We start from the raw sequence: 19,219 nt of genomic DNA, 5'->3' as shown, positions 1-19,219 counted from the left end.
AGCCCACTCGCTGCTCGACACAACACAAACGCCATCTTTGGCTGACGGGGAAACTACTGAAGCAGAGTTGTGAAGCGAAACTAGGTCAGGCGCTCGGAAAACGATAATACGGCTGGAAAATTAGCTTTATGAACTTTTAGTCAGTGCTCGCTAACTTCCCGACACACCGTGCAATCCCATGGTCCAATGTGTTTAATTTGTTGGCTAGCTAGAACGCAGTTTTCTTGTGTCGGTCCCGGTTGACGTGATCGCCTTTTCTGCCAAACAGCCGACGGGGGTGAAATCCAGGTAGGAGGCGGAATGGGTGGATAACTCATTAAAACATAGACTAACTAACTACACTATTTTCCAAATGTAACGTTGCGTTAACTCAGCAGAAAGATGCAACGCTCGGTTCGGCTAAGCTAACGTTAACTGTTGTCTTGTTCAGCTTGACGTATTTGTGTTGTAACGTTAAAGTAATCATCCGTGTTGTCAATAAATGTCGCCAATAACGCCATTAACGCGCAACTGTAAGGTAGTTTTTAAGCAGAAGCTAAGTTTTAGCGTATGAATTGTATATCAGGATGATCAGATGGTGGCGTTGGTTGTGGCGGAGGGAGGTGTGTCCTTTACATTTTTTTAATTGTCAGGTAAGCAGAGCCAGTGGAAAAACACTAAATCTCTCAATATCTGGTTATTGACACCTTTAATAGGAGAGATGTTCCTTTTGTACATTTATGCATGTTACTCACTGTGTCAGGTAGATCAGTAGTAAATAATCTCCCAAAGGGATATAACAGTATTATTTTTGCATGCATGATCTCGAGTCATAAACATGCCCTGCACCATACCAGCATCATATCACTACAGCGAATGCTGATAATAAAAGATCAGAAAACTTAAATTTACAGTGAGGCACATTATTAGACATACTGAATAAATATTGACCAAGAGTTAGTAGAAGGAGTGGGCAATCTGAATATAATCTGTGATGGTATATGTAATGAATCCCTGTTTCAGCCGTCACTGTTTGACTTTGATCTGACTGATGTTTTCATGTGGGAAGCCTGTCAAGCTTTAAAATGCATTAGTCTTAAATTTAAAAACATCTGTTAATTGTCATGAAGTAATTTATCAAATAAAAAGATTCTTCTAAGTTATAGAATCACAGATGTGAGGATTTGCTGCTTTACTCTTTTTCACATGATAGTGAATTTAATTCTTTAATTATTTTAAATATTTCATGGGCTAAGAAATGCTTAGCGAAATAATTTAATAGATAAGCTGATTATGAAAATTGTTGCAACGATGAATCATTTCACTGATATATGTTCAATGTGTGTCAGCATGCATCAACCTGGCAAAAACTGACTGCAAGCTTGTTACTAATAGGATAAATGGGATAACAACAACTGGTGATGAAGAGAACATGCATAAATGGTACTGCTAATCAAGAGTTTCTCTCCCCATTAAGTTAACTCAGCCCAACCATCTGGATTTTGTTTACCCAGGATGAAACGAGGTCTTCAAGGGAATGAGCAAGAAGATGGAGGTGGCACCAGCAGTGGGCCCCAGGAGACTCTTAAACGGTCCCGCAAGCAGAGGAGGGAGAAAGATATGGAGGGGGAGGGAGTCCGCTGGGAGTGTCTGCCACAGGAGATCCTGCTCCACATTTTCCAGTACCTACCTCTACTGGATAGGGCTTACGCTTCTCAGGTACCCTTTTAATGAACAGTCGCTACACAGAAAGCAGTTCTTGTTGTGGTTAACCAGCAACTTCTCCTCCATCTTAATGGTCAGATGGTGGTTTGTATGAACTCACTAATCATAAGTGTTAGATAAGGTGGCTCCTAGCCTTGATGCATCACTGTTATATGTCATTTTAGAGTCAGATCAGCTTTGCACATATAATGGAATCTCGTGATCAAAAGTTAGGTGGGACTTTGCAAAATCATGAAATATGCCAAAATTATTTCTCCAAACTGCTCTTTCTGAACTAAATCTAATCAAATTTCTGTACTGCTCTCCACCTGTGACTTGCATCATGCCTGTGGGGCGGCAGGAGCAGGTCTGACTTGCATCACTTGCATGAAAGCCAGTTTTGAAAAACTACTGACTGAATCTAACCAAATACGGAATACATTTGAGAGAGACAGACTTAAATCAGATTTAGATTTTATTGGTGTCACTGCAGGTATGCCGGGGATGGAACCAGGCTTTTCACATGCCTGAGCTGTGGCGGTGCTTTGAGTTCGAATTGAACCAGCCAGCCAGCTCCTACCTGAAGGCCACACACCCAGACCTCATTAAACAGATAATCAAAAGGCACGCCAACCACCTGCAGTATGTCAGCTTCAAGGTATGAACTTTTGTGGTCAGGGTACAGTGTTTCCCACAGGATTTTAAGAGATTGTGGTGAGTGGGCCGTCTCGGGGGTGCAGCGGCATGCCCCCTGGAAGATCATTTTGATCATTTTAAAGTAAAATGTATTAATTTGGTGCAAAATTAAGAGGCTATCTATGAAGAACTTTGCACTCTTGTAAACAATGTTGTGCTCTAGTTAACTATTTGATTAAAAACCCATTATGATTATAAACGGTGATGAAACTGCAACAAAAGTCAACAAATTTTATTTAATGTTTTTCCACCAACCCTAAATCAAAGAATAGAAAATTGAATATGCAATTTCCCTAACATTTTATTATAGTGTGTTTTTTTTTACTTTTAATGGACATGTAATAAGTTGTATACTTTATGTGAATCTAATTCAATTAATCATATTTCCGTACTGTATAGACACCTTATTTTGAAAATCGGACATTGTCACATGTGTATTCATGCGCTAAATTCATCAAGTTCGACCCACTTTGATAAATTATATTGTATGTGGTTCTCGTATCGTGTAACAGTTTCAGTTTACCATAAAGGCTTTAATATGTGTGCACTCCAAATTTAGGTGCGGCTAGCTTGATCACCTTCTCAAACGAGTGACAGAAACAGACTATTAACGTTACCGTAGTTACCTAAAAAGAAAAGTAGGCGTCTCGAGCTGCGTACAGCAGCTCCCACAAAACACAACGTTAGAGGTCTGTAATGTTATTATGAGATGTGTAAACAATATTTTCGGTTCATTTTGAAACTATGGCGGAACAAATTAGACTGGCGGGCGGCCATGGTGTGGTGAAATGAGATATTAGTTCTCTGGGTTTTCATTCTCTCTCTGTCGTGATCAGGTGGACAGCAGCAGAGAGTCGGCAGAGGCAGCGTGCGACATCCTCTCTCAGCTCGTGAATTGTTCTTTGAAAACATTGGGGCTCATCTCCACAGCCAGGCCCAGCTTCATGGAGCTGCCCAAGGTAAGCCTTCACCAGTTTAAAGCTATGATCTCTGATTAATGTCTAAGACGCAGCTGGTATGATCAAATGCCTGTGTGAGGGTCTTTAATTTAAGATAAACACATTACACTTAGCTTATTTTTAATGGACAGTTAATATTGGAAGACCAACCACAAACAAAGTAGTATGGCTGCACATATGCATGTATGTTTTTTAATTCAAGCATATTATAATCTTAAGGTACACTGGAGTTTTAATGACTAGTGGTGCCGTTTTGATAACCAGGCTTCTGTTTTGTTTGCGTCTTGTGCTTTACAAGCACGTGCACAAGGGTGATATGATGACATTACATTTAAATTACATTTACTCATTTAACTGATGCTTTTATCCAAAGCGATTTACAAATAGACATGTCTGGCAACTGCAGAGGGTGGTAATGCAAATGGACAGTGGAACCAGATGGCAATTGCTACCATTTAGGGTTACCATGTTTACTAAAGAAAAGAGGTTGACTAAATGTTTCTCTCTTCTGCTCTGTATGTCAGTCTCACTTCATCTCAGCTCTGACGGTGGTTTTTGTCAACTCCAAATCCCTGTCCTCCCTGAAGATTGATGACACACCTGTGGACGACCCCTCGCTTAAAGTCCTGGTGGCCAATAACAGTGACACTCTCAAACTGCTGAAAATGAGCAGTTGCCCTCATGTTTCACCTGCAGGTACAGACAAATGAAGGAATGATAGATATTAGGCCTGTTAACGATTGATAATGACAGACTTGATATTGGTTGAGACTATGATGTTTTTTAGCAGCTGGACGTGAGAGGGAACAGTGGAAGTAAAAGGAAAAGCACATTTATTGGCAGTCAGGATGTTACCGCACATTGATATTTAAATAAAGATATTTTGGTTTTCTTTTATTGAGATGTAACGACACACCAATTCATTAAGTCACTCTTCCTAAATATTATGATAAAATAAAATGTAAGTCTGAAAGCTACAGGAATATAGGCAATTTCTCTCTTTCTGTGCTCCTCCTTCTTCGGGCCGTGTAGATCTGTAGTCTCCTTTAATTTACTTTTTTTCCCCATCCCAGGCATCCTGTGTGTGGCTGATCAGTGCCACGGCCTGAGAGAACTGGCTCTCAACTACCATTTGCTGAGTGATGAACTTCTCATCGCCCTCTCCTCGGAGAAGCATGTTCACCTCGAGCACCTTCGCATCGATGTGATTAGTGACAATCCCGGCCAACAGTTCCACACCATCAAGAAGAGCAGCTGGGACGCCATGGTGCGGCACTCTCCTAAATTTAATCTGGTCATGTACTTCTTCCTCTATGAGGACGAGTTTGGACCTTTCTTCCGCGATGAAATCCCTGTAACGCATCTGTACTTTGGCCGCTCTGTCAGCAAAGACGTGCTGGGCCGCGTCGGGCTCACCTGTCCGCGTCTGGTCGAGCTGGTGGTGTGCGCCAACGGACTGCGGCCTCTGGATGAAGAGCTGATTCGCATCGCCCAACGCTGCACTCAGCTGTCGGCCATCGGCTTGGGAGAGTGCGAGGTGTCCTGCAGCGCCTTCGTGGAGTTTGTGAAGATGTGTGGAGACAGACTGACGCAGCTATCCATCATGGAGGAGGTACTGGTTCCAGATCACCGCTATGGGCTGGATGATATCCACTGGGAGGTGTCAAAGCATTTAGGTCGCGTCTGGTTCCCAGACATGATGCCTACCTGGTAGAGCTCCGGGAGAAGATTTAAGTTGTGTCGAGGTTTTTGTGAGTGAATGAGTGCGTGTGTGTGTGTGTGTGTCATTTGGAGACCTACGTTTTTTCCCTCATCTTTCTCCTGTTTTTAAGAAAGACCCTTACTCTATGTTTGTTTTTTTCCTTGATACATGAAGAAATTATTTTTCGGTTTGATGTGATGATGTGAAATGTATGACTTGTAACATATCGTTCCATGTATGCAATTTTTTAAAATGTATATGTATATTTATATCTAAATTGTTTTATTGTCACTTATAACATTTTGTTCCCTTAGCCCTTTCATTAGAGGCAGACACCACGTAGATGTTAGGTGTAGAGTTTCAGGAGTAATCAGGGGTGAGTCACTTTTTCATGGGAATTAACAGGAATGTCTGGGAATTATTGGGAATGAATGGGAGATTGTGGGGATTATTTCATGTACACAGTCTGTCTTTAACGCATTATGGGCAGCCATCAATATAAACATTTTGCAATGTCATGAATGGGCATAAGAAAAACGTGAACCTTGTGATAGAAATCAGAAATTTTACAGTTTAATTTCAGTAGAGAGTTACATACTATACCGATACATTGAACAGATTATCATCATCATCACACTGAAAGCAAAATGTCTTTGACTTCAGGCAGTGTGGTAGTTAGAAAATAATCTTGACACATGATGGTAAAATGCACAGTACATGCTTTAGATGGGGATGGTCACCAGTATGTCACCAACAGTCACGTCCTTAACTGTGATGAAAGGTTTCTGAATTGAAGCTTGTTATAGACTGGGTGGTCGATCACAAGACTGCTCTCATGAGGATTATGTGTTAAATACGTAGATTTTATGTTTGATTTTGGTATCCATCTGCCATCTGCTCCTGCCTCCTATCATCGTGTCTCGTCTATCTGCCTTTGAATGCGTTCCTTAGTCACTGCATCACATTTGGAATAAATAGAGCTGCGTCTTTCTCTGTCTTCAGATTTGATATGGACAAAGCTAAAGACAGTTCCATCTCCCATTTTCTACAGCGGCTTTTTGTGAAGGTGTTGCTCCTCATTTACTGTGGCCATAATCATCGTAGTCTGTATATACTGTGTGTACATATAGCCTCTAAAAGACTGATGTGATGTTTAAACATATTTTTGTGTGTAGTGTACAGTAGCTGTATTTCTGCATTGTCTGACCCATGTTCCTATTGTAATTGTAAATATCAAAGTCTATTGCAAACGAAATGGAAGGAGACATTTCAATTGTGGGCTTCATATATCTGTACATTTACTGAATCCTACAGATGCACTTTTACTCTAATGAAGGACTTGCGTTTAGTAAGATGAGCTGCGTTGTCAGTAGCGCATGAAATAAACAGATTTTGCAGCCAAATGATGCTCAATTTTGGCAGTGGTCAGAAGATCTGGCACTTCTATGAGTGACCCTTGGTAGTTAGCTCGCTTTTTAGGTAGTTATTTTCTATTCTAACAAACATTTTAGCATTTAGGTTCTAAGAACTTAAATTGGCAGGTGAACTTGTTTAATTATTGACAGTACAACCATTCTCCTACACAGTCAACGGTTTACCTAACAAAGATATATTCTGGCTTAGCATTTATAAAACCGATAAATGTACTGCAAACTAAGGGGTCACCCAGTGAGGAACTGTCAAATTGATTGACAGGTATTTTAATACATGGACAAAATGATTAAAATGCTTGTACAGGGTTGCACAATTATGACCAATTGTGTACTTTTTTTCAATATGTTTTTCAGGCTATCATACAAAAACATTTGGCTGGTGTACAACAAGGACACTTTTTACAACTTCAATTGATGGTGGTCCTTCATGTTTATCTGTTGCTTAAAAACATTAAGGGCTACATCATCCAGGAACTCCAGTGCTTATTTGGGTGTGGAAACTGTTCTGATCTAACTGATCAAAATATGAAAATCACATCATCTCAGTGAGGTACTTGTGCAGCCCCGGAGACAAGATGGTGTAGTAGGTGAATGTTGATGTAATTGAATGTGCAAGAGGGAAATATTTATGTCTAGCTATTGTTTTGGTGCAATTAGGTGAAAGAGTAATAGTTTGGAAGATGTGTTGAAAGATAACGCCATTGAACTGTGCAATGAAAGAGACCTGTAAGTCATGTTGGATGGACACTTGTTTTACGTTGTTGATATTCATCCTTTTTGGTTTATTTGTTTGCCAGTGTTAATTGAAAAAGAATCACTACTACTTCAGTTGTAGCTCTCTGTTAAGGTCCCACCTTGTCTTAAGTTTATTAGTTTTCTGAAGGTCAGCCAGGCCTGGCAATGGACTTTATAATTTACTGGCCTACAGTGCATATGTTAATTGTGTATTTATAAAATCAAATCTGCTGGTTGATATCAACTTATTTGTATTTGTTGCTTATAGATGATTATTGCAATATTAAAGAATAGGCTGAATGAGGGCTGCAGTTTTCCATAGAGTGAACAGTGACTGTGTTGTTTTTATTTTAGCTAAACAAGGCCGCATTGTACTGAGAAGATTTATTGGAAAGTAACCTCTTGTACTTTTCCCAAAGATATGTAATATTTAAGTAGTTCATAGCCACATTAAAAAATGCCTGCTTGAATATGTATTCCATGTCTGAACTTTTAGAGTTTTTTACATTTCTCTTTTTTTCAAGACATGTCTGACGAGAGTTGCCTGAATTAGACCTGTCTGTAAGATGCTCCACAAAGTATAGTAATGCATTTACTAGTAAAATAGTAACTAACTTGAGTTGACCATTCATCTGCATGCATGGCAGAGAATGAATATAAACTGGGAAAAGGGCTAATCCAGGTTTCTGATACCAAGATATGGTGTCCATGTGTGCAACACATAAACAGGATACTCTCTAAAAAACAATCAAGATAATAGATCACAGTGAAGCTCGAAAGGGCATATGGTGAGGGCTGTGAAGTAACCCAAAACTACTACAGTATGTCACAATCAGTTTCACATTTCTATATCATGAGAAATTACATGAGGATTAAAATTGTTTTTTTGTTTTTTTGATTTACTGACACCCATCTCACAGTTTTCATCAGCAGATGACGTTTTCTCAATTATCACATGACCTAAGTACAGCACTTTTAGATAATGCAGATAATTTTTTTCTTTTCTCCATGGTAAAGATCAATCTCAGATCAGGGACTGAATTATATACCATATATGAAAGCTCTGTCAGATGTGGTGAATTGGACTCGGTGTTGGAGTACTTGCCTTCAAATAATTTCATTGTGTGAACAACGCTTCGGTCAAATTACAAACCTATAAAACCTTGAAAGTGAAATTATTTCCATATGATTATTTAGGATTTAATGCCTATTCACAATCTGATTTTTTCCCAAGATTCTGTGAGAGTGATGTTGCTTTTCTGGAAAGTGGACGTTGCTGGATTCAACAAAAATGGCATATATGAAATTTATTTCTTTATTTTACTCTATAACTCTTTCGTGTGCCTCCTGCAGCGCTCTTATCTTCTATCCTCTAAATCTTAATGGGTCACAGAGAACATTTTATGAGTCAAACACAAAATATCTTGTGTCTGTACATATTCTATTTCACCATGTAAAGGTTAGATTGTTTGAAGTATATAAATATACTGTTGAAGCTTAATCTAACAGATTAAGCTTCATCCCTGTGAGAGAATTGGTTCATTACAGAGAAAAGGAATAGAGTGTAATACGGTACAAACAAACGTTATTTGTGCTGTACTTACCTCCAAGCAGAGTGCTTTCGAAGAAGGTATATAAACAATAGTAAACATGAGGACATAAAAACACGCACACGCAAGAGAGGACAGGTCTAAATTTTAGGATTTAAAAGGACAATCAGTGATATTTCTTAAACAGGAAACTTGTTGGTGAGATTGTCAGACAGCACTCAGGTCTTAAAGCCTTGTATGTAGAAACACTCACAGGAACATCCCTGTCTTTACTTGTTGTCAAAATAGTCATTCAGTTGTCTCAACTCTTTATATGTGTGTGTTAATTTGAAGTCAGCAGTCAGACTGAAATCAAACTGAACACTGAAATCATTAGCCGTGCTGTTGGAATATCACACCTAAAGGGTACTTATTAAATCATGGACACTTGGAAGGAGAGGGTGTGAATATGGTGGCTTTGTCAGTGAAAGCTAGTGGTTGAGATGCAACATGGGAAAAGAGACTTATACTCTAGCAATAACAAGGTTTTATTTACATCACCTACACACCCCCACACAGCTGTTTCCCCTTGTTTTCCCTTGGTTTGATAAATTAGACCTCTTGACTGTGGTGGCACACACTACATAGTCCATGCTTGACTATTATCTCCCTGCAGGATATTGGATTCACAGGAATGTTCCATCTATTCATGAATGATGAATGTTGCATCTGTGTGATGCAATATGTCAGATAATTACTTAACTAGAATAGGCTTCTCAGGACAGCACAAAACTAATTGGTGGCAAAAATTGTATGTTTAACTGACATCCACTGCATATGAAAATCTGATATATGGTTATACATAAACATACAGGGTATATACTGATAATGGGTTATATATGTTTACAGATATGGACATATATTTTAATCTAATATCTGTATGTGCTAACAGCAAAAACATTTGTTTTGTACATATGGATAAACCCATATACCCATAAATTCAACATAAAAATATGCATCTAATATGTGATACTATTATGAAATGAATGGCCATATATACTGTATATAGGCTACAGTTTGTTTTGCAGAATATTTGAAAATGAAATTATATTATGATCTATGTGCTTTCTTTTATTATGAAGTTGTAGTGTTTACTCGAAAAGTAAGGATTAAAATTAATCATGGTCAACTTTATTTAATCCAAAATATAAATACAATAATGTAGTTTTAAATGCACATATCAGTGGGATACTTGTCTCCTCATAGTCCGTAAATCCATCAGCAGGCTGGGTGAATCCATACCACATATTTTGTGTGGTAGCACAGTACGTATATTTTGTTTTGGATAACTGACATACATTATATTCACAAACAGGCTAAGTTACATTATCCATGCATTTTTCATATACGCTCATATATCAGATTGTTCTATGGGACTTTTAATCCAGTATGATGATAAAAAACTAGACCAGTCAAGGGCAGTCTGGTGTAGCAGATTTAGAAAGTTGTTGAAATATTAAACTTGCACGGACACTCCCCTGAAGTCGGTGTCCTGAACCCGCTGCCAGCTCATGCGCGGAACAGCTCAGCTGGGAGGGGACGACCACAGACTGAAGTTATAGGGGACCACACGGCGGAAGACTACTCTGCGTCCCCTGAGAGCTTTGGTAGCTCAGCGAATTTATTGGCTGTAGGTTTCGAAATCTGTCGTGCTAAGAGGTGATGCTGGGGGTTGCTGGAATGACGGGCAGGTAAGATCTTCATTAACTTGGTTAAATATTAATAAACATATACAACCGACCAGCAGTTAAACTTCGGCCAGCAAGCTAAAGCTAACGTCATAGTAAATGGCCAGCATTGGGGCAAAGTTAGCAAACCGCTACGGTAGTAAAGATGCATCCTTTTTAAGGCTCCAGCAAAAATATTATTATCAATACGTATTTTGGTCCGGGGCAACTGTTTAACAGTTGATTAACCGTTGATATGTTATAGCAAGTTAACTAATTTAACGTTAAGGAAATAACGGTGTTCTTCCTCTATTGGAGCTAACTGTAAGGTTAGCATGCTAACTAGCTTTGTAACTCGCCACATTTCCTTAAATTAACGCTAAATTATGCGAATTATTAGTAGCACCGCCCCTGAACGTTATTAACTAATGGAGTTAGTTAAAGAGAGCAACTAAATGAATGCATGACGTGCCATTTACGTTGCTGGTGAAAAATGATAAACTAACATTAATCTAACATCATGTTTGGCTGGCTTAGGTAAGTTTTAAGTTTGCAACTTAATTTTAACATGTTTATTTTCTATACGAGGCCTCAGTCAACATTACCCTTAGACTAGACTACTGACGGAGGGTTGAGGCATAGATTCTGTACATCATCTCTCAGCTAGGTTTCAGTACTTCTATTCCTTTACCAAATTAGGTGATGGCTCTGCGGTGAGTTAGTGAGTCCCCCCACCCCCCCAAAATGATTCACATTATTTCCATTCTCCATGGTGACAGCTGCTGAAACATGCACAGCAGTTAAAGTAGGAGATATGTGAGAAATGGTAAACATTTGTCAGCCCTTCACAGGGACTCTGGGGAAGTTATGTACTAATATATATATTCTTGTCTCATGCAACAGCATTGCTAATGCCCTGGCCACTGCGGCCTGTGAGAGATGTAAGAGTGGCTTTGCCGCAACTGAAAAGATTGTCAATAGTAATGGAGAGCTGTACCATGAGCAGTGCTTTGTGTGTGCCCAGTGTTTCCAGCAGTTTCCAGAGGGACTCTTCTACGAGGTATTGCGCTCAAATAGCCAGTAATTAATTTCACAAATCTACACAGTGACATACTTTCTACACTGCTTGTTGGGTGATGATTTCTGTGGTACTCCTTTAATCTCAATCTTCTTCTCTTCACAGTTTGAAGGAAGAAAATATTGTGAACATGACTTTCAGATGCTGTTTGCCCCTTGCTGTCACCAGTGTGGTGAGTGTTATATGGGCTCATTCATTTACTGCCTCTCCAGATCTAGTATTTATGGGGTTGTACCCCAGAAAGACCAGCAACCACTTTGTGTAAGCTAATGGGTACCCAAATAAAGAATGAAGTATCTTGTATTTAGATATATTCAGACTATGTATAGATCAAATTGAGATGGAATGCATTTTAGACCTGGTACCAGAATGCATCTCATGTGTGCTACAAGTGATTATATATGCTTGGATAACTATGACCTGGATAACTGAGAATCTTCAGACTGTTTTGACAGACCTCTCACAAATTTGGGAACAACTGCACCGCTGTACATATTTGGATGTAAGCATCCCTGACTTCTATGTTTATTGAGTACTCAGATCGCAATATGTCCCCACTGATCTTAAAGTATAGTCATGCTTTTATTTATCTTCCCACTTGTGTTTAGATCACCCATGATACATTTTAGTGCTACTTAAGCTTAATTTAAAAACTGCTTGACTGTCTCAGAGAGAGACAGACATGCTCTAATTACACTGAACAAAATTATAAACGCAACACTTTTGTTTTTGACCCCATTCATCATGAGCTGAACTCAAAGATCTAAGACTTTCTCTATTTGCACAAAAGGCCTATTTCTCTCAAATATTATTCACAGATCTGTCAAAATCTGTGTTAGTGAGCACTTCTCCTTTGCCAAGATAATCCATCCACCTCACAGGTGTGGCATATCAAGATGCTGATCAGACAGCATGGTTATTGCACAGGTGTGCCTTAGGCTGGCCACAATAAAAGGCCACTCGAACGCACAAAGCCACAGATGTCACAACTTTTGAGGGAGCGTGCAATTGGCATGCTGACTGCAGGAATGTCCACTGGAGTTGTTGCCCATGAATTGAATGTTCATTTCTCTACCATAAGCCGTCTCCAAGGGTGTTTCAGAGAATTTTTCAGTACATCCAACCGCCCTCACAACCGCAGACCACGTGTAACCACACCAGCCCAGGACCTCCACATCTAGCATCTTCATCTTCAAGATCGTCTGAGACCAGCATCTCAGACAGCTGCTGCAACAATCGGTTTGCATAACCAAAGAATTTCTGCACAAACATCAGAAATCATCTTAGGGAAGCTCATCTGCTTTGCACGTCATCCTCATCGGGGTCTCGACCTGACTGCAACTTTGCATAGCCATTGAAGAGGAGTGGATCAACACAGGCCACAATCAACAACCTGATCAACTGTATGTGAAGGAAACGTGTTGCACTGCGTGAGGCAAATGGTGGTCACACCAGATACTGACTGGTTTCTGGACACCCCCAAACCCAGTGAAAAATGCAGTGAAACTGCACTTTTTTTGAGTGGCCTTTTATTGTGGCCAGCCTAAGGCACACCTGTGCAATACCCATGCTGTCTGATCAGCATCTTTATATGCCACACCTGTGAGGTGGATGGATTATCTCGGCAAAGGAGAAGTGCTCACTAACACAGATTTTGACAGATTTGTAAACAATATTTGAGAGAATTAGGCCTTTTGTGTACATAGATAGAAGTCTTTAATCTTTGAGTTCAGCTCATGATAAACGGGGGCACAAAACACAAGTGTTGTTTATAATTTTGTTCAGTGTCAATGAAAATGCATTCAACATTACAGTGTCAGAGCAAGAAAATGAGGGTAGGCGGAACTTAAGTTTCGCTTTCCAGCTGAGCCATTACGCTGCCGCACCGTTGAAGAGAGAGGAAAACGAATCATGGTGAAAAGAGACTGTTGAGAAAGTTATTATACAGTCAATAGTTACAGAGCATTTTTTGGACCTGCGCAAACGAGAGGAGGATGTGACGTGCAGTTGTTTGAGCTGGACAATGCGGTCGGCTCTCAGTGTGGACACTGGAGACGCACATTAATAATAAATAATAAGAGACACATTTTAATGCCAGGTGTAACTGGCCTCTTCGAGAACACTAGGAGTCCATAATGGAGTAGTTATTCATAACTACTGTACAGTACCCCAAAATAGCATATAGTCCCAACAAACAAAAGTTAAACTTGCCTCAAGCTGATCTCTCACTTGTGGTTTCCCTCAGGGGAGTTCATCATTGGTCGTGTCATTAAGGCCATGAACAATAGTTGGCACCCTGACTGCTTCTGCTGTGACATTTGCCAGGCTGTGCTTGCAGACGTGGGGTTTGTCAAAAATGCTGGCAGGTAAGTATCCCATCTTATTAGAGTCTTAATATAACACTGACAGCTTGTAAAGCAGGTGGTTACACACACGTCAAGCTGGCTGACTTTTGCGTTCTAACAAACAATGTAATTTTGAGCAGCTGTGACAGAGTATGTCAAAACATTATTCGAGGCTGCAGATTCTTTCTTGACACCTTACATTTTGTTCTCCTCCATTTACCTCAGGCACCTGTGTCGCCCATGCCATAACCGCGAGAAAGCTCGTGGCCTGGGCAAGTACATCTGTCAGAAGTGCCATGCCATCATTGAAGAGCAGCCACTGATCTTTAAGAATGACCCCTATCACCCAGACCACTTCAACTGCAGCAATTGTGGGTCAGTCTTACCACTCCACCCGGCTGTTTAGTACAGAAAACAGCACGTGTTTCAGGTCCAGATGAAAAATGATCTATATGTGTTCAAAGCCTGTGTTTCTCTCTCTTTAAAGTGTTTCTCTGTCCACAGGAAGGAATTGACAGCTGAAGCCAGGGAACTGAAGGGAGAGCTCTTCTGTTTGCCCTGCCATGACAAGATGGGTGTACCGATCTGTGGAGCCTGTAGGAGACCCATCGAGGGGCGTGTTGTAAATGCCATGGGCAAGCAGTGGCATGTAGAGGTTTGTGAACTAGAATCAGACTATTTATCAATACGCTAGATACAATGTTACATTTCTGTAATTTCAAAGAAAAGTAAAACATGTTGGCGTTTGTTGTTCTGAGGCAAAACTTGCTGCGTTTCTTTAAAAGTTCCTCTGCATATTGCAAGTTGGACTACAGAGAGTATTGCTTTGGAAAGGCTACTGACAGGTTAATAATAGTGGACAAATGTCATGCTGATCACCTTTTTATATGCCTTCACACAGAAGCAGAATAAAAGACTGTAATTAGTTTTAAATTTAGTTACTATTACTTATGCATAGGAAAATTTAATTCATGTATAATAAACCAATTTAGAACCAAAACACTGTTAATGAGCTCATTTGAAGAAGTAGCAGAGATGTGAGCCTTTTAAAAAAAAATATTGTTTCTCCTGAGGCAGAGCGCAGCAGATGAAGTTGTGTGTTCATCTGTCTGGAGGCTGCTGAATCTCACAATGTTCAAAATGCTCAAGACTATCAAGAGTGTATAGCAGTCAATTTAATGCTAAAGAGCCATTAGGTGCAATGAATGTTGTATCTAACCACTTCAGTGTTATCTGGCAGGCACCAGAAAAGTAGAACAATTTTAAAAACACAGTGGGAGCTCTACAGAAACACTGCAGTGGTTTCTTTATATCACAGATGGCCTCAATGTGATTTAAAAACAAAAACATCACTGGATTACTATAGTAACATTTCTTCATAGGTGAAGTCTTTAACTTAAAACAAATTCTAGGTAAGTAAATATTAAATAAATCAATAGAGGATTATCTTAACTAAACATATTCATGTAATTCTCTTGTGGTATTAATGTATCAGACTTCTAGAAAATAAAATCTGCACCCTATCTGTGTGTTGGTACCTGCTCCTCCAGTCACTTGCCTTCATTAGGATTTTTCCCCCTATCCCTCAAACTCCCTGTCCCTCAGCAAGTTTATTTTTTAAAATTTTTTTTACAGCATTTTGTGTGTGCCAAGTGTGAGAAGCCTTTCCTTGGTCATCGCCATTACGAGAGGAAGGGATTGGCTTACTGTGAGACTCATTATAACCAGGTAAGAAAAAGAGCCAAGCCAAACAAGGACTTTGGAAAACATGAAAGACATTCTAATGTCAGTAGAGTGTCAATGAAATTACACAGCTAATGCTAACCTTTCATTGCTTCACCAAATAAATGAATTTGCGTTTGCTGTATAAACACCCAATCTCCTTGTTTGCCTGTTACCAAGCTCTTCGGCGATGTGTGCTATCACTGCAACCGTGTGATTGAAGGCGATGGTGAGTATCAGTATTAAAAGAAAAAAAAAAAAAAAAGCTCACATTCAGTACAGTGTTTTTAGTAATTTACATAAAATGTTGCTTGAAGAAACAACAGTTGAATGTTTATATTTTCCTCAGTGGTGTCTGCTCTCAACAAGGCTTGGTGTGTCAGCTGTTTCTCGTGCTCCACCTGCAACACAAAACTCACTCTGAAGTAAGTTATGTTGCTCATTAGTAGCTTATTTTGCTAGTTAATCATGTACAATACTACCAGCTGATGTTTTCCTCTCTAGTTTTCCTACTTAACCCCTGCTTTAGTGGTAGTCTTAACACTTGTCTTTGTGTCTTATCTTTCTCCTGCTACAACTCTTCCCTCTTTGGCTCTTTCCTTTTCCTCCAATTTCTCCTCTTAACATGCTTCACTTGCTGCGTCTATGGTAACTCAGAGATAAGTTTGTTGAAATTGACCTGAGGCCAGTGTGCAAGCACTGCTATGAACGCATGCCTGAGGAGCTGAAACGCCGCCTGGCCCGACGTGAGCGTGATGCCAAAGACCGCAAGAAAAAAGCTGCTGTCTGTCTGTAGTTAATATTCTTTACAACTCACCACTCCATCTGTTGGTTTGTGCAATATCTGTCTTCCTCTTTTTCTGTGGTATTCCTTGTTTACTCAGTAGAGTAAAGTCTACTGAGTAAACAATACTTATATAACTTATAATAACTTATAATACATGCCATACTGTAAAGAGTATGGCATGTCATTATTTCTAACTTATTAAATTCAACCCCATAATTGTCTTGTGGTAATGGCATCTGTGCAAAACATTATAGCATACATGCATCTTTAACATAAGTTTGGCTCAGTTGATGCTTATAAGCATAGGCTGCACCAAACAATTATTTTCATTATTGATTTAATCTGAAAATGGAGTCCAAGGTGACATCTTCAAATGTCTTGTTCAATCAACAGTCTGAAACCCAAAGACATTCAAACAGAAAATCCTCACATTGAAGGAGCGCAAACAAGCACATTTTTGTACGCTGGCCCTAATGGCTCAGCACCAAAATGGGGAAAAAAACATCTTCATTATTTTGACAACATATGCTCTCGTTCATTGAAAACACAAAGCGTTGCAAATACAGGAAATGTAATCAAATACAGAAATGCTGCAAGTCACACAGAACACAACGGAAATTAGTTTTAAAAAACATTTTTTTGGGTTAAACTGAATTAATAAGTTAGCAGTCAGTAAAAGGCTAATACTAGATTAACCACACGCATCTCAATCATGCAAGCAGAATGTTAAAAGAAAAAAAAACATATTTTCAATCACTATTGACGTTTAATCAAATTCAGTGACTTCATGAGCCACAAACCATGGTAACAAATAACATGTCCCAGGAGTGTTGATTATCTCTTGTTAGTTTCCCCAAGAAACTTCAGTTGTTTTGCATTGTGTTCTGTCAGACTCTGTTTCCCTTTGCAGTGTTTTTGTTTTGTAAATGCTGTACGAGCTCTCAAATTTAATAACTTCAGCGCTACCTATAACAAACTTGAGTTTCCTTCAAGACTGAAGTTTTTTGGTTTGAATGAGATTAATCATTGCTTGCACCAAAGGGAAAAGCAGCTGGTTAATTTGCATGATACTTCCTGAGCAGAAGATGGGTGTTATCTCCTTTAAAGTATGATCCTAATACTAATATAATTTTAAATAATGAGAGAGTGACTTTAAGTACATTTTAACCTGCAGTGCTAATAATATTTAGACAAGAAATCTGCATGTCAGAGAGAAATCTGAAAGGTTAATAATGTGGACAAAAGACAAATCATTGGATCACACATTTAGTATTGACATGACATCTTTCCCTCTTTGCAGGAACAAGTTTGTTGAGTTTGACATGAAGCCTGTTTGTAAAAAGTGTTATGAAAAGTTTCCTCTGGAGCTGAAGAAAAGGCTCAAGAAGCTGGCTGAGTCCTTGGGACGCAAGTGAGCTGCTTCCGACCAAACAGCCTGGATGTATTCCTGCTGTGTCTGTGATGGTAAAATACAGGAAAGGAGAACTGCTGCATTAGGACCCAGCATTATACCGGTAATTTAAATCTGGGATCTATTTAAAAATTATAAAAATATATCACTGTGGTGTTATAGTAATGGTGCCTGTTAGAAGATGTCTTGCTGTTTTTTAAGCAAATGTTTCTTTTTTAAATACATTCCTAAATTGTCCAAATTTGTTATTTTGTCCTAGACAACATTTTTATTATGACTTTACCATGAACATATTTGCAAACTGCTATATCTAAAACTGTCTTGAATTTGAAAATATTGTTGTGTGTAATTCAAAATAATTCCACACATGTGCCTTGATTATATGAAGTATGTGTCTTAATATGCAAATAATGGTCAAAATGTAACTTTCATACAGTTATGCCTTAGTAAAGCTTATTCAGACAAAGTATCTACTAGAAGCAGAATTTTACTTGACTTCCCTCCTTTTGAGCTTTTATAACTTGTAAAGCAAACACTGTGATCTTTGATTTGTAATGATGTCTCTTGTTCTTGCTAACATGAAAACATAATAATGAATCCACCCATGACATGTTTATTCTGCATCGTTTCGGGCCGAACAACGCCCCTTAACTGTGATATAAGAAGCGTATACCACGGCCTGTTGTGAGATATTGCTTAAACATTTCAAGTGGCGAGTTTAAACTCTTGAACTTTTAATTTCTACTGCCTCGTTCTGTCACTTTTCTATCAGCCTGGCTCAAAAATATACCACAGGGGAATATTTTATTCAGAGAATTTCTCCGTGACTGTTGATTAGTCCAATTGGCCCAGTGTTTGAACAGTAAACGTGATTGAACACTGAAAGATCAGAGGGCGCTACTATTATTAGAACAACTACAAAGTCAGAGTCTGTCTGTTAAAATCTCCTGTTGGTGTTAAGACCTTCACTATGTACTGTATGCTTTTGGTATGTGCGGTAGTGTAATGGTATTGCTTGTACTGTAAATGCCTGGGGATTGTTAGTGTTATATTTTTAGCCAAATTAACGTTCAAAGGAATACAGATGAAATGAACCTTATTTAACATGAGAACACTTTGATGTTAAAATATCATTAATGAGTCAGCACATTGCTTGGGCTGTTTGCAAACTAGTAAAGTACCACACAACACATTTTATTTATTTGCTTGAATGAACATTTTATTTTTTTAATGGGACATTTGCATATACATTTCATTTGCCAGAGTTTACATTTTATTGATTTGCATGAAATGGAGAATTATGCTTTACTGCAGCAAATGTTCTGCTTAATGATCAATAAAGTATCCCTAAACTCACACAGTGAATTTCTGTCGATTAAATACCAAATTTACTTTGTTAATACCTGTTTGAG

The 19,219-nt window shown here is 38.9% G+C and overlaps 2 protein-coding genes across 3 annotated transcripts; both read left to right on the top strand.

Moving 5' to 3' along the window:
* On the top strand, positions 1-7,684 carry LOC119890179 (F-box/LRR-repeat protein 3-like). The gene is made up of 6 exons (XM_038701293.1): positions 1-288; positions 1,494-1,698; positions 2,177-2,341; positions 3,216-3,338; positions 3,863-4,034; positions 4,412-7,684. Exons 2-6 carry the CDS (start codon positions 1,495-1,497, stop codon positions 5,050-5,052), a joined length of 1,305 nt encoding a protein of 434 aa, XP_038557221.1. The 5' UTR covers positions 1-288; position 1,494; the 3' UTR covers positions 5,053-7,684.
* Positions 7,685-10,329: 2,645 nt separating this feature from the next.
* On the top strand, positions 10,330-19,163 carry LOC119890337 (LIM and senescent cell antigen-like-containing domain protein 1). 2 transcript variants are annotated; one of them, XM_038701567.1, is made up of 10 exons: positions 10,330-10,488; positions 11,368-11,524; positions 11,648-11,714; positions 13,788-13,908; positions 14,113-14,262; positions 14,392-14,542; positions 15,523-15,615; positions 15,790-15,838; positions 15,959-16,034; positions 17,697-19,163. In XM_038701567.1, exons 1-10 carry the CDS (start codon positions 10,460-10,462, stop codon positions 17,809-17,811), a joined length of 1,008 nt encoding a protein of 335 aa, XP_038557495.1. In that variant the 5' UTR covers positions 10,330-10,459; the 3' UTR covers positions 17,812-19,163. The 2 variants fall into 2 exon arrangements, with proteins under 2 accessions (XP_038557495.1, XP_038557496.1); XM_038701568.1 differs by lacking the exon at positions 17,697-19,163 and adding an exon at positions 16,267-17,676.
* The last annotated feature ends 56 nt before the right edge of the window (positions 19,164-19,219 follow it).

The sequence above is a fragment of the Micropterus salmoides genome, unplaced genomic scaffold, assembly GCF_014851395.1.
Source record: "Micropterus salmoides isolate LMB-PRFRI ecotype aquatic unplaced genomic scaffold, ASM1485139v1 Ms_hic_scaffold_6, whole genome shotgun sequence".
Classification (NCBI taxonomy): domain Eukaryota; kingdom Metazoa; phylum Chordata; class Actinopteri; order Centrarchiformes; family Centrarchidae; genus Micropterus; species Micropterus salmoides.
This window is presented reverse-complemented; position numbering and strand designations above follow the sequence as displayed.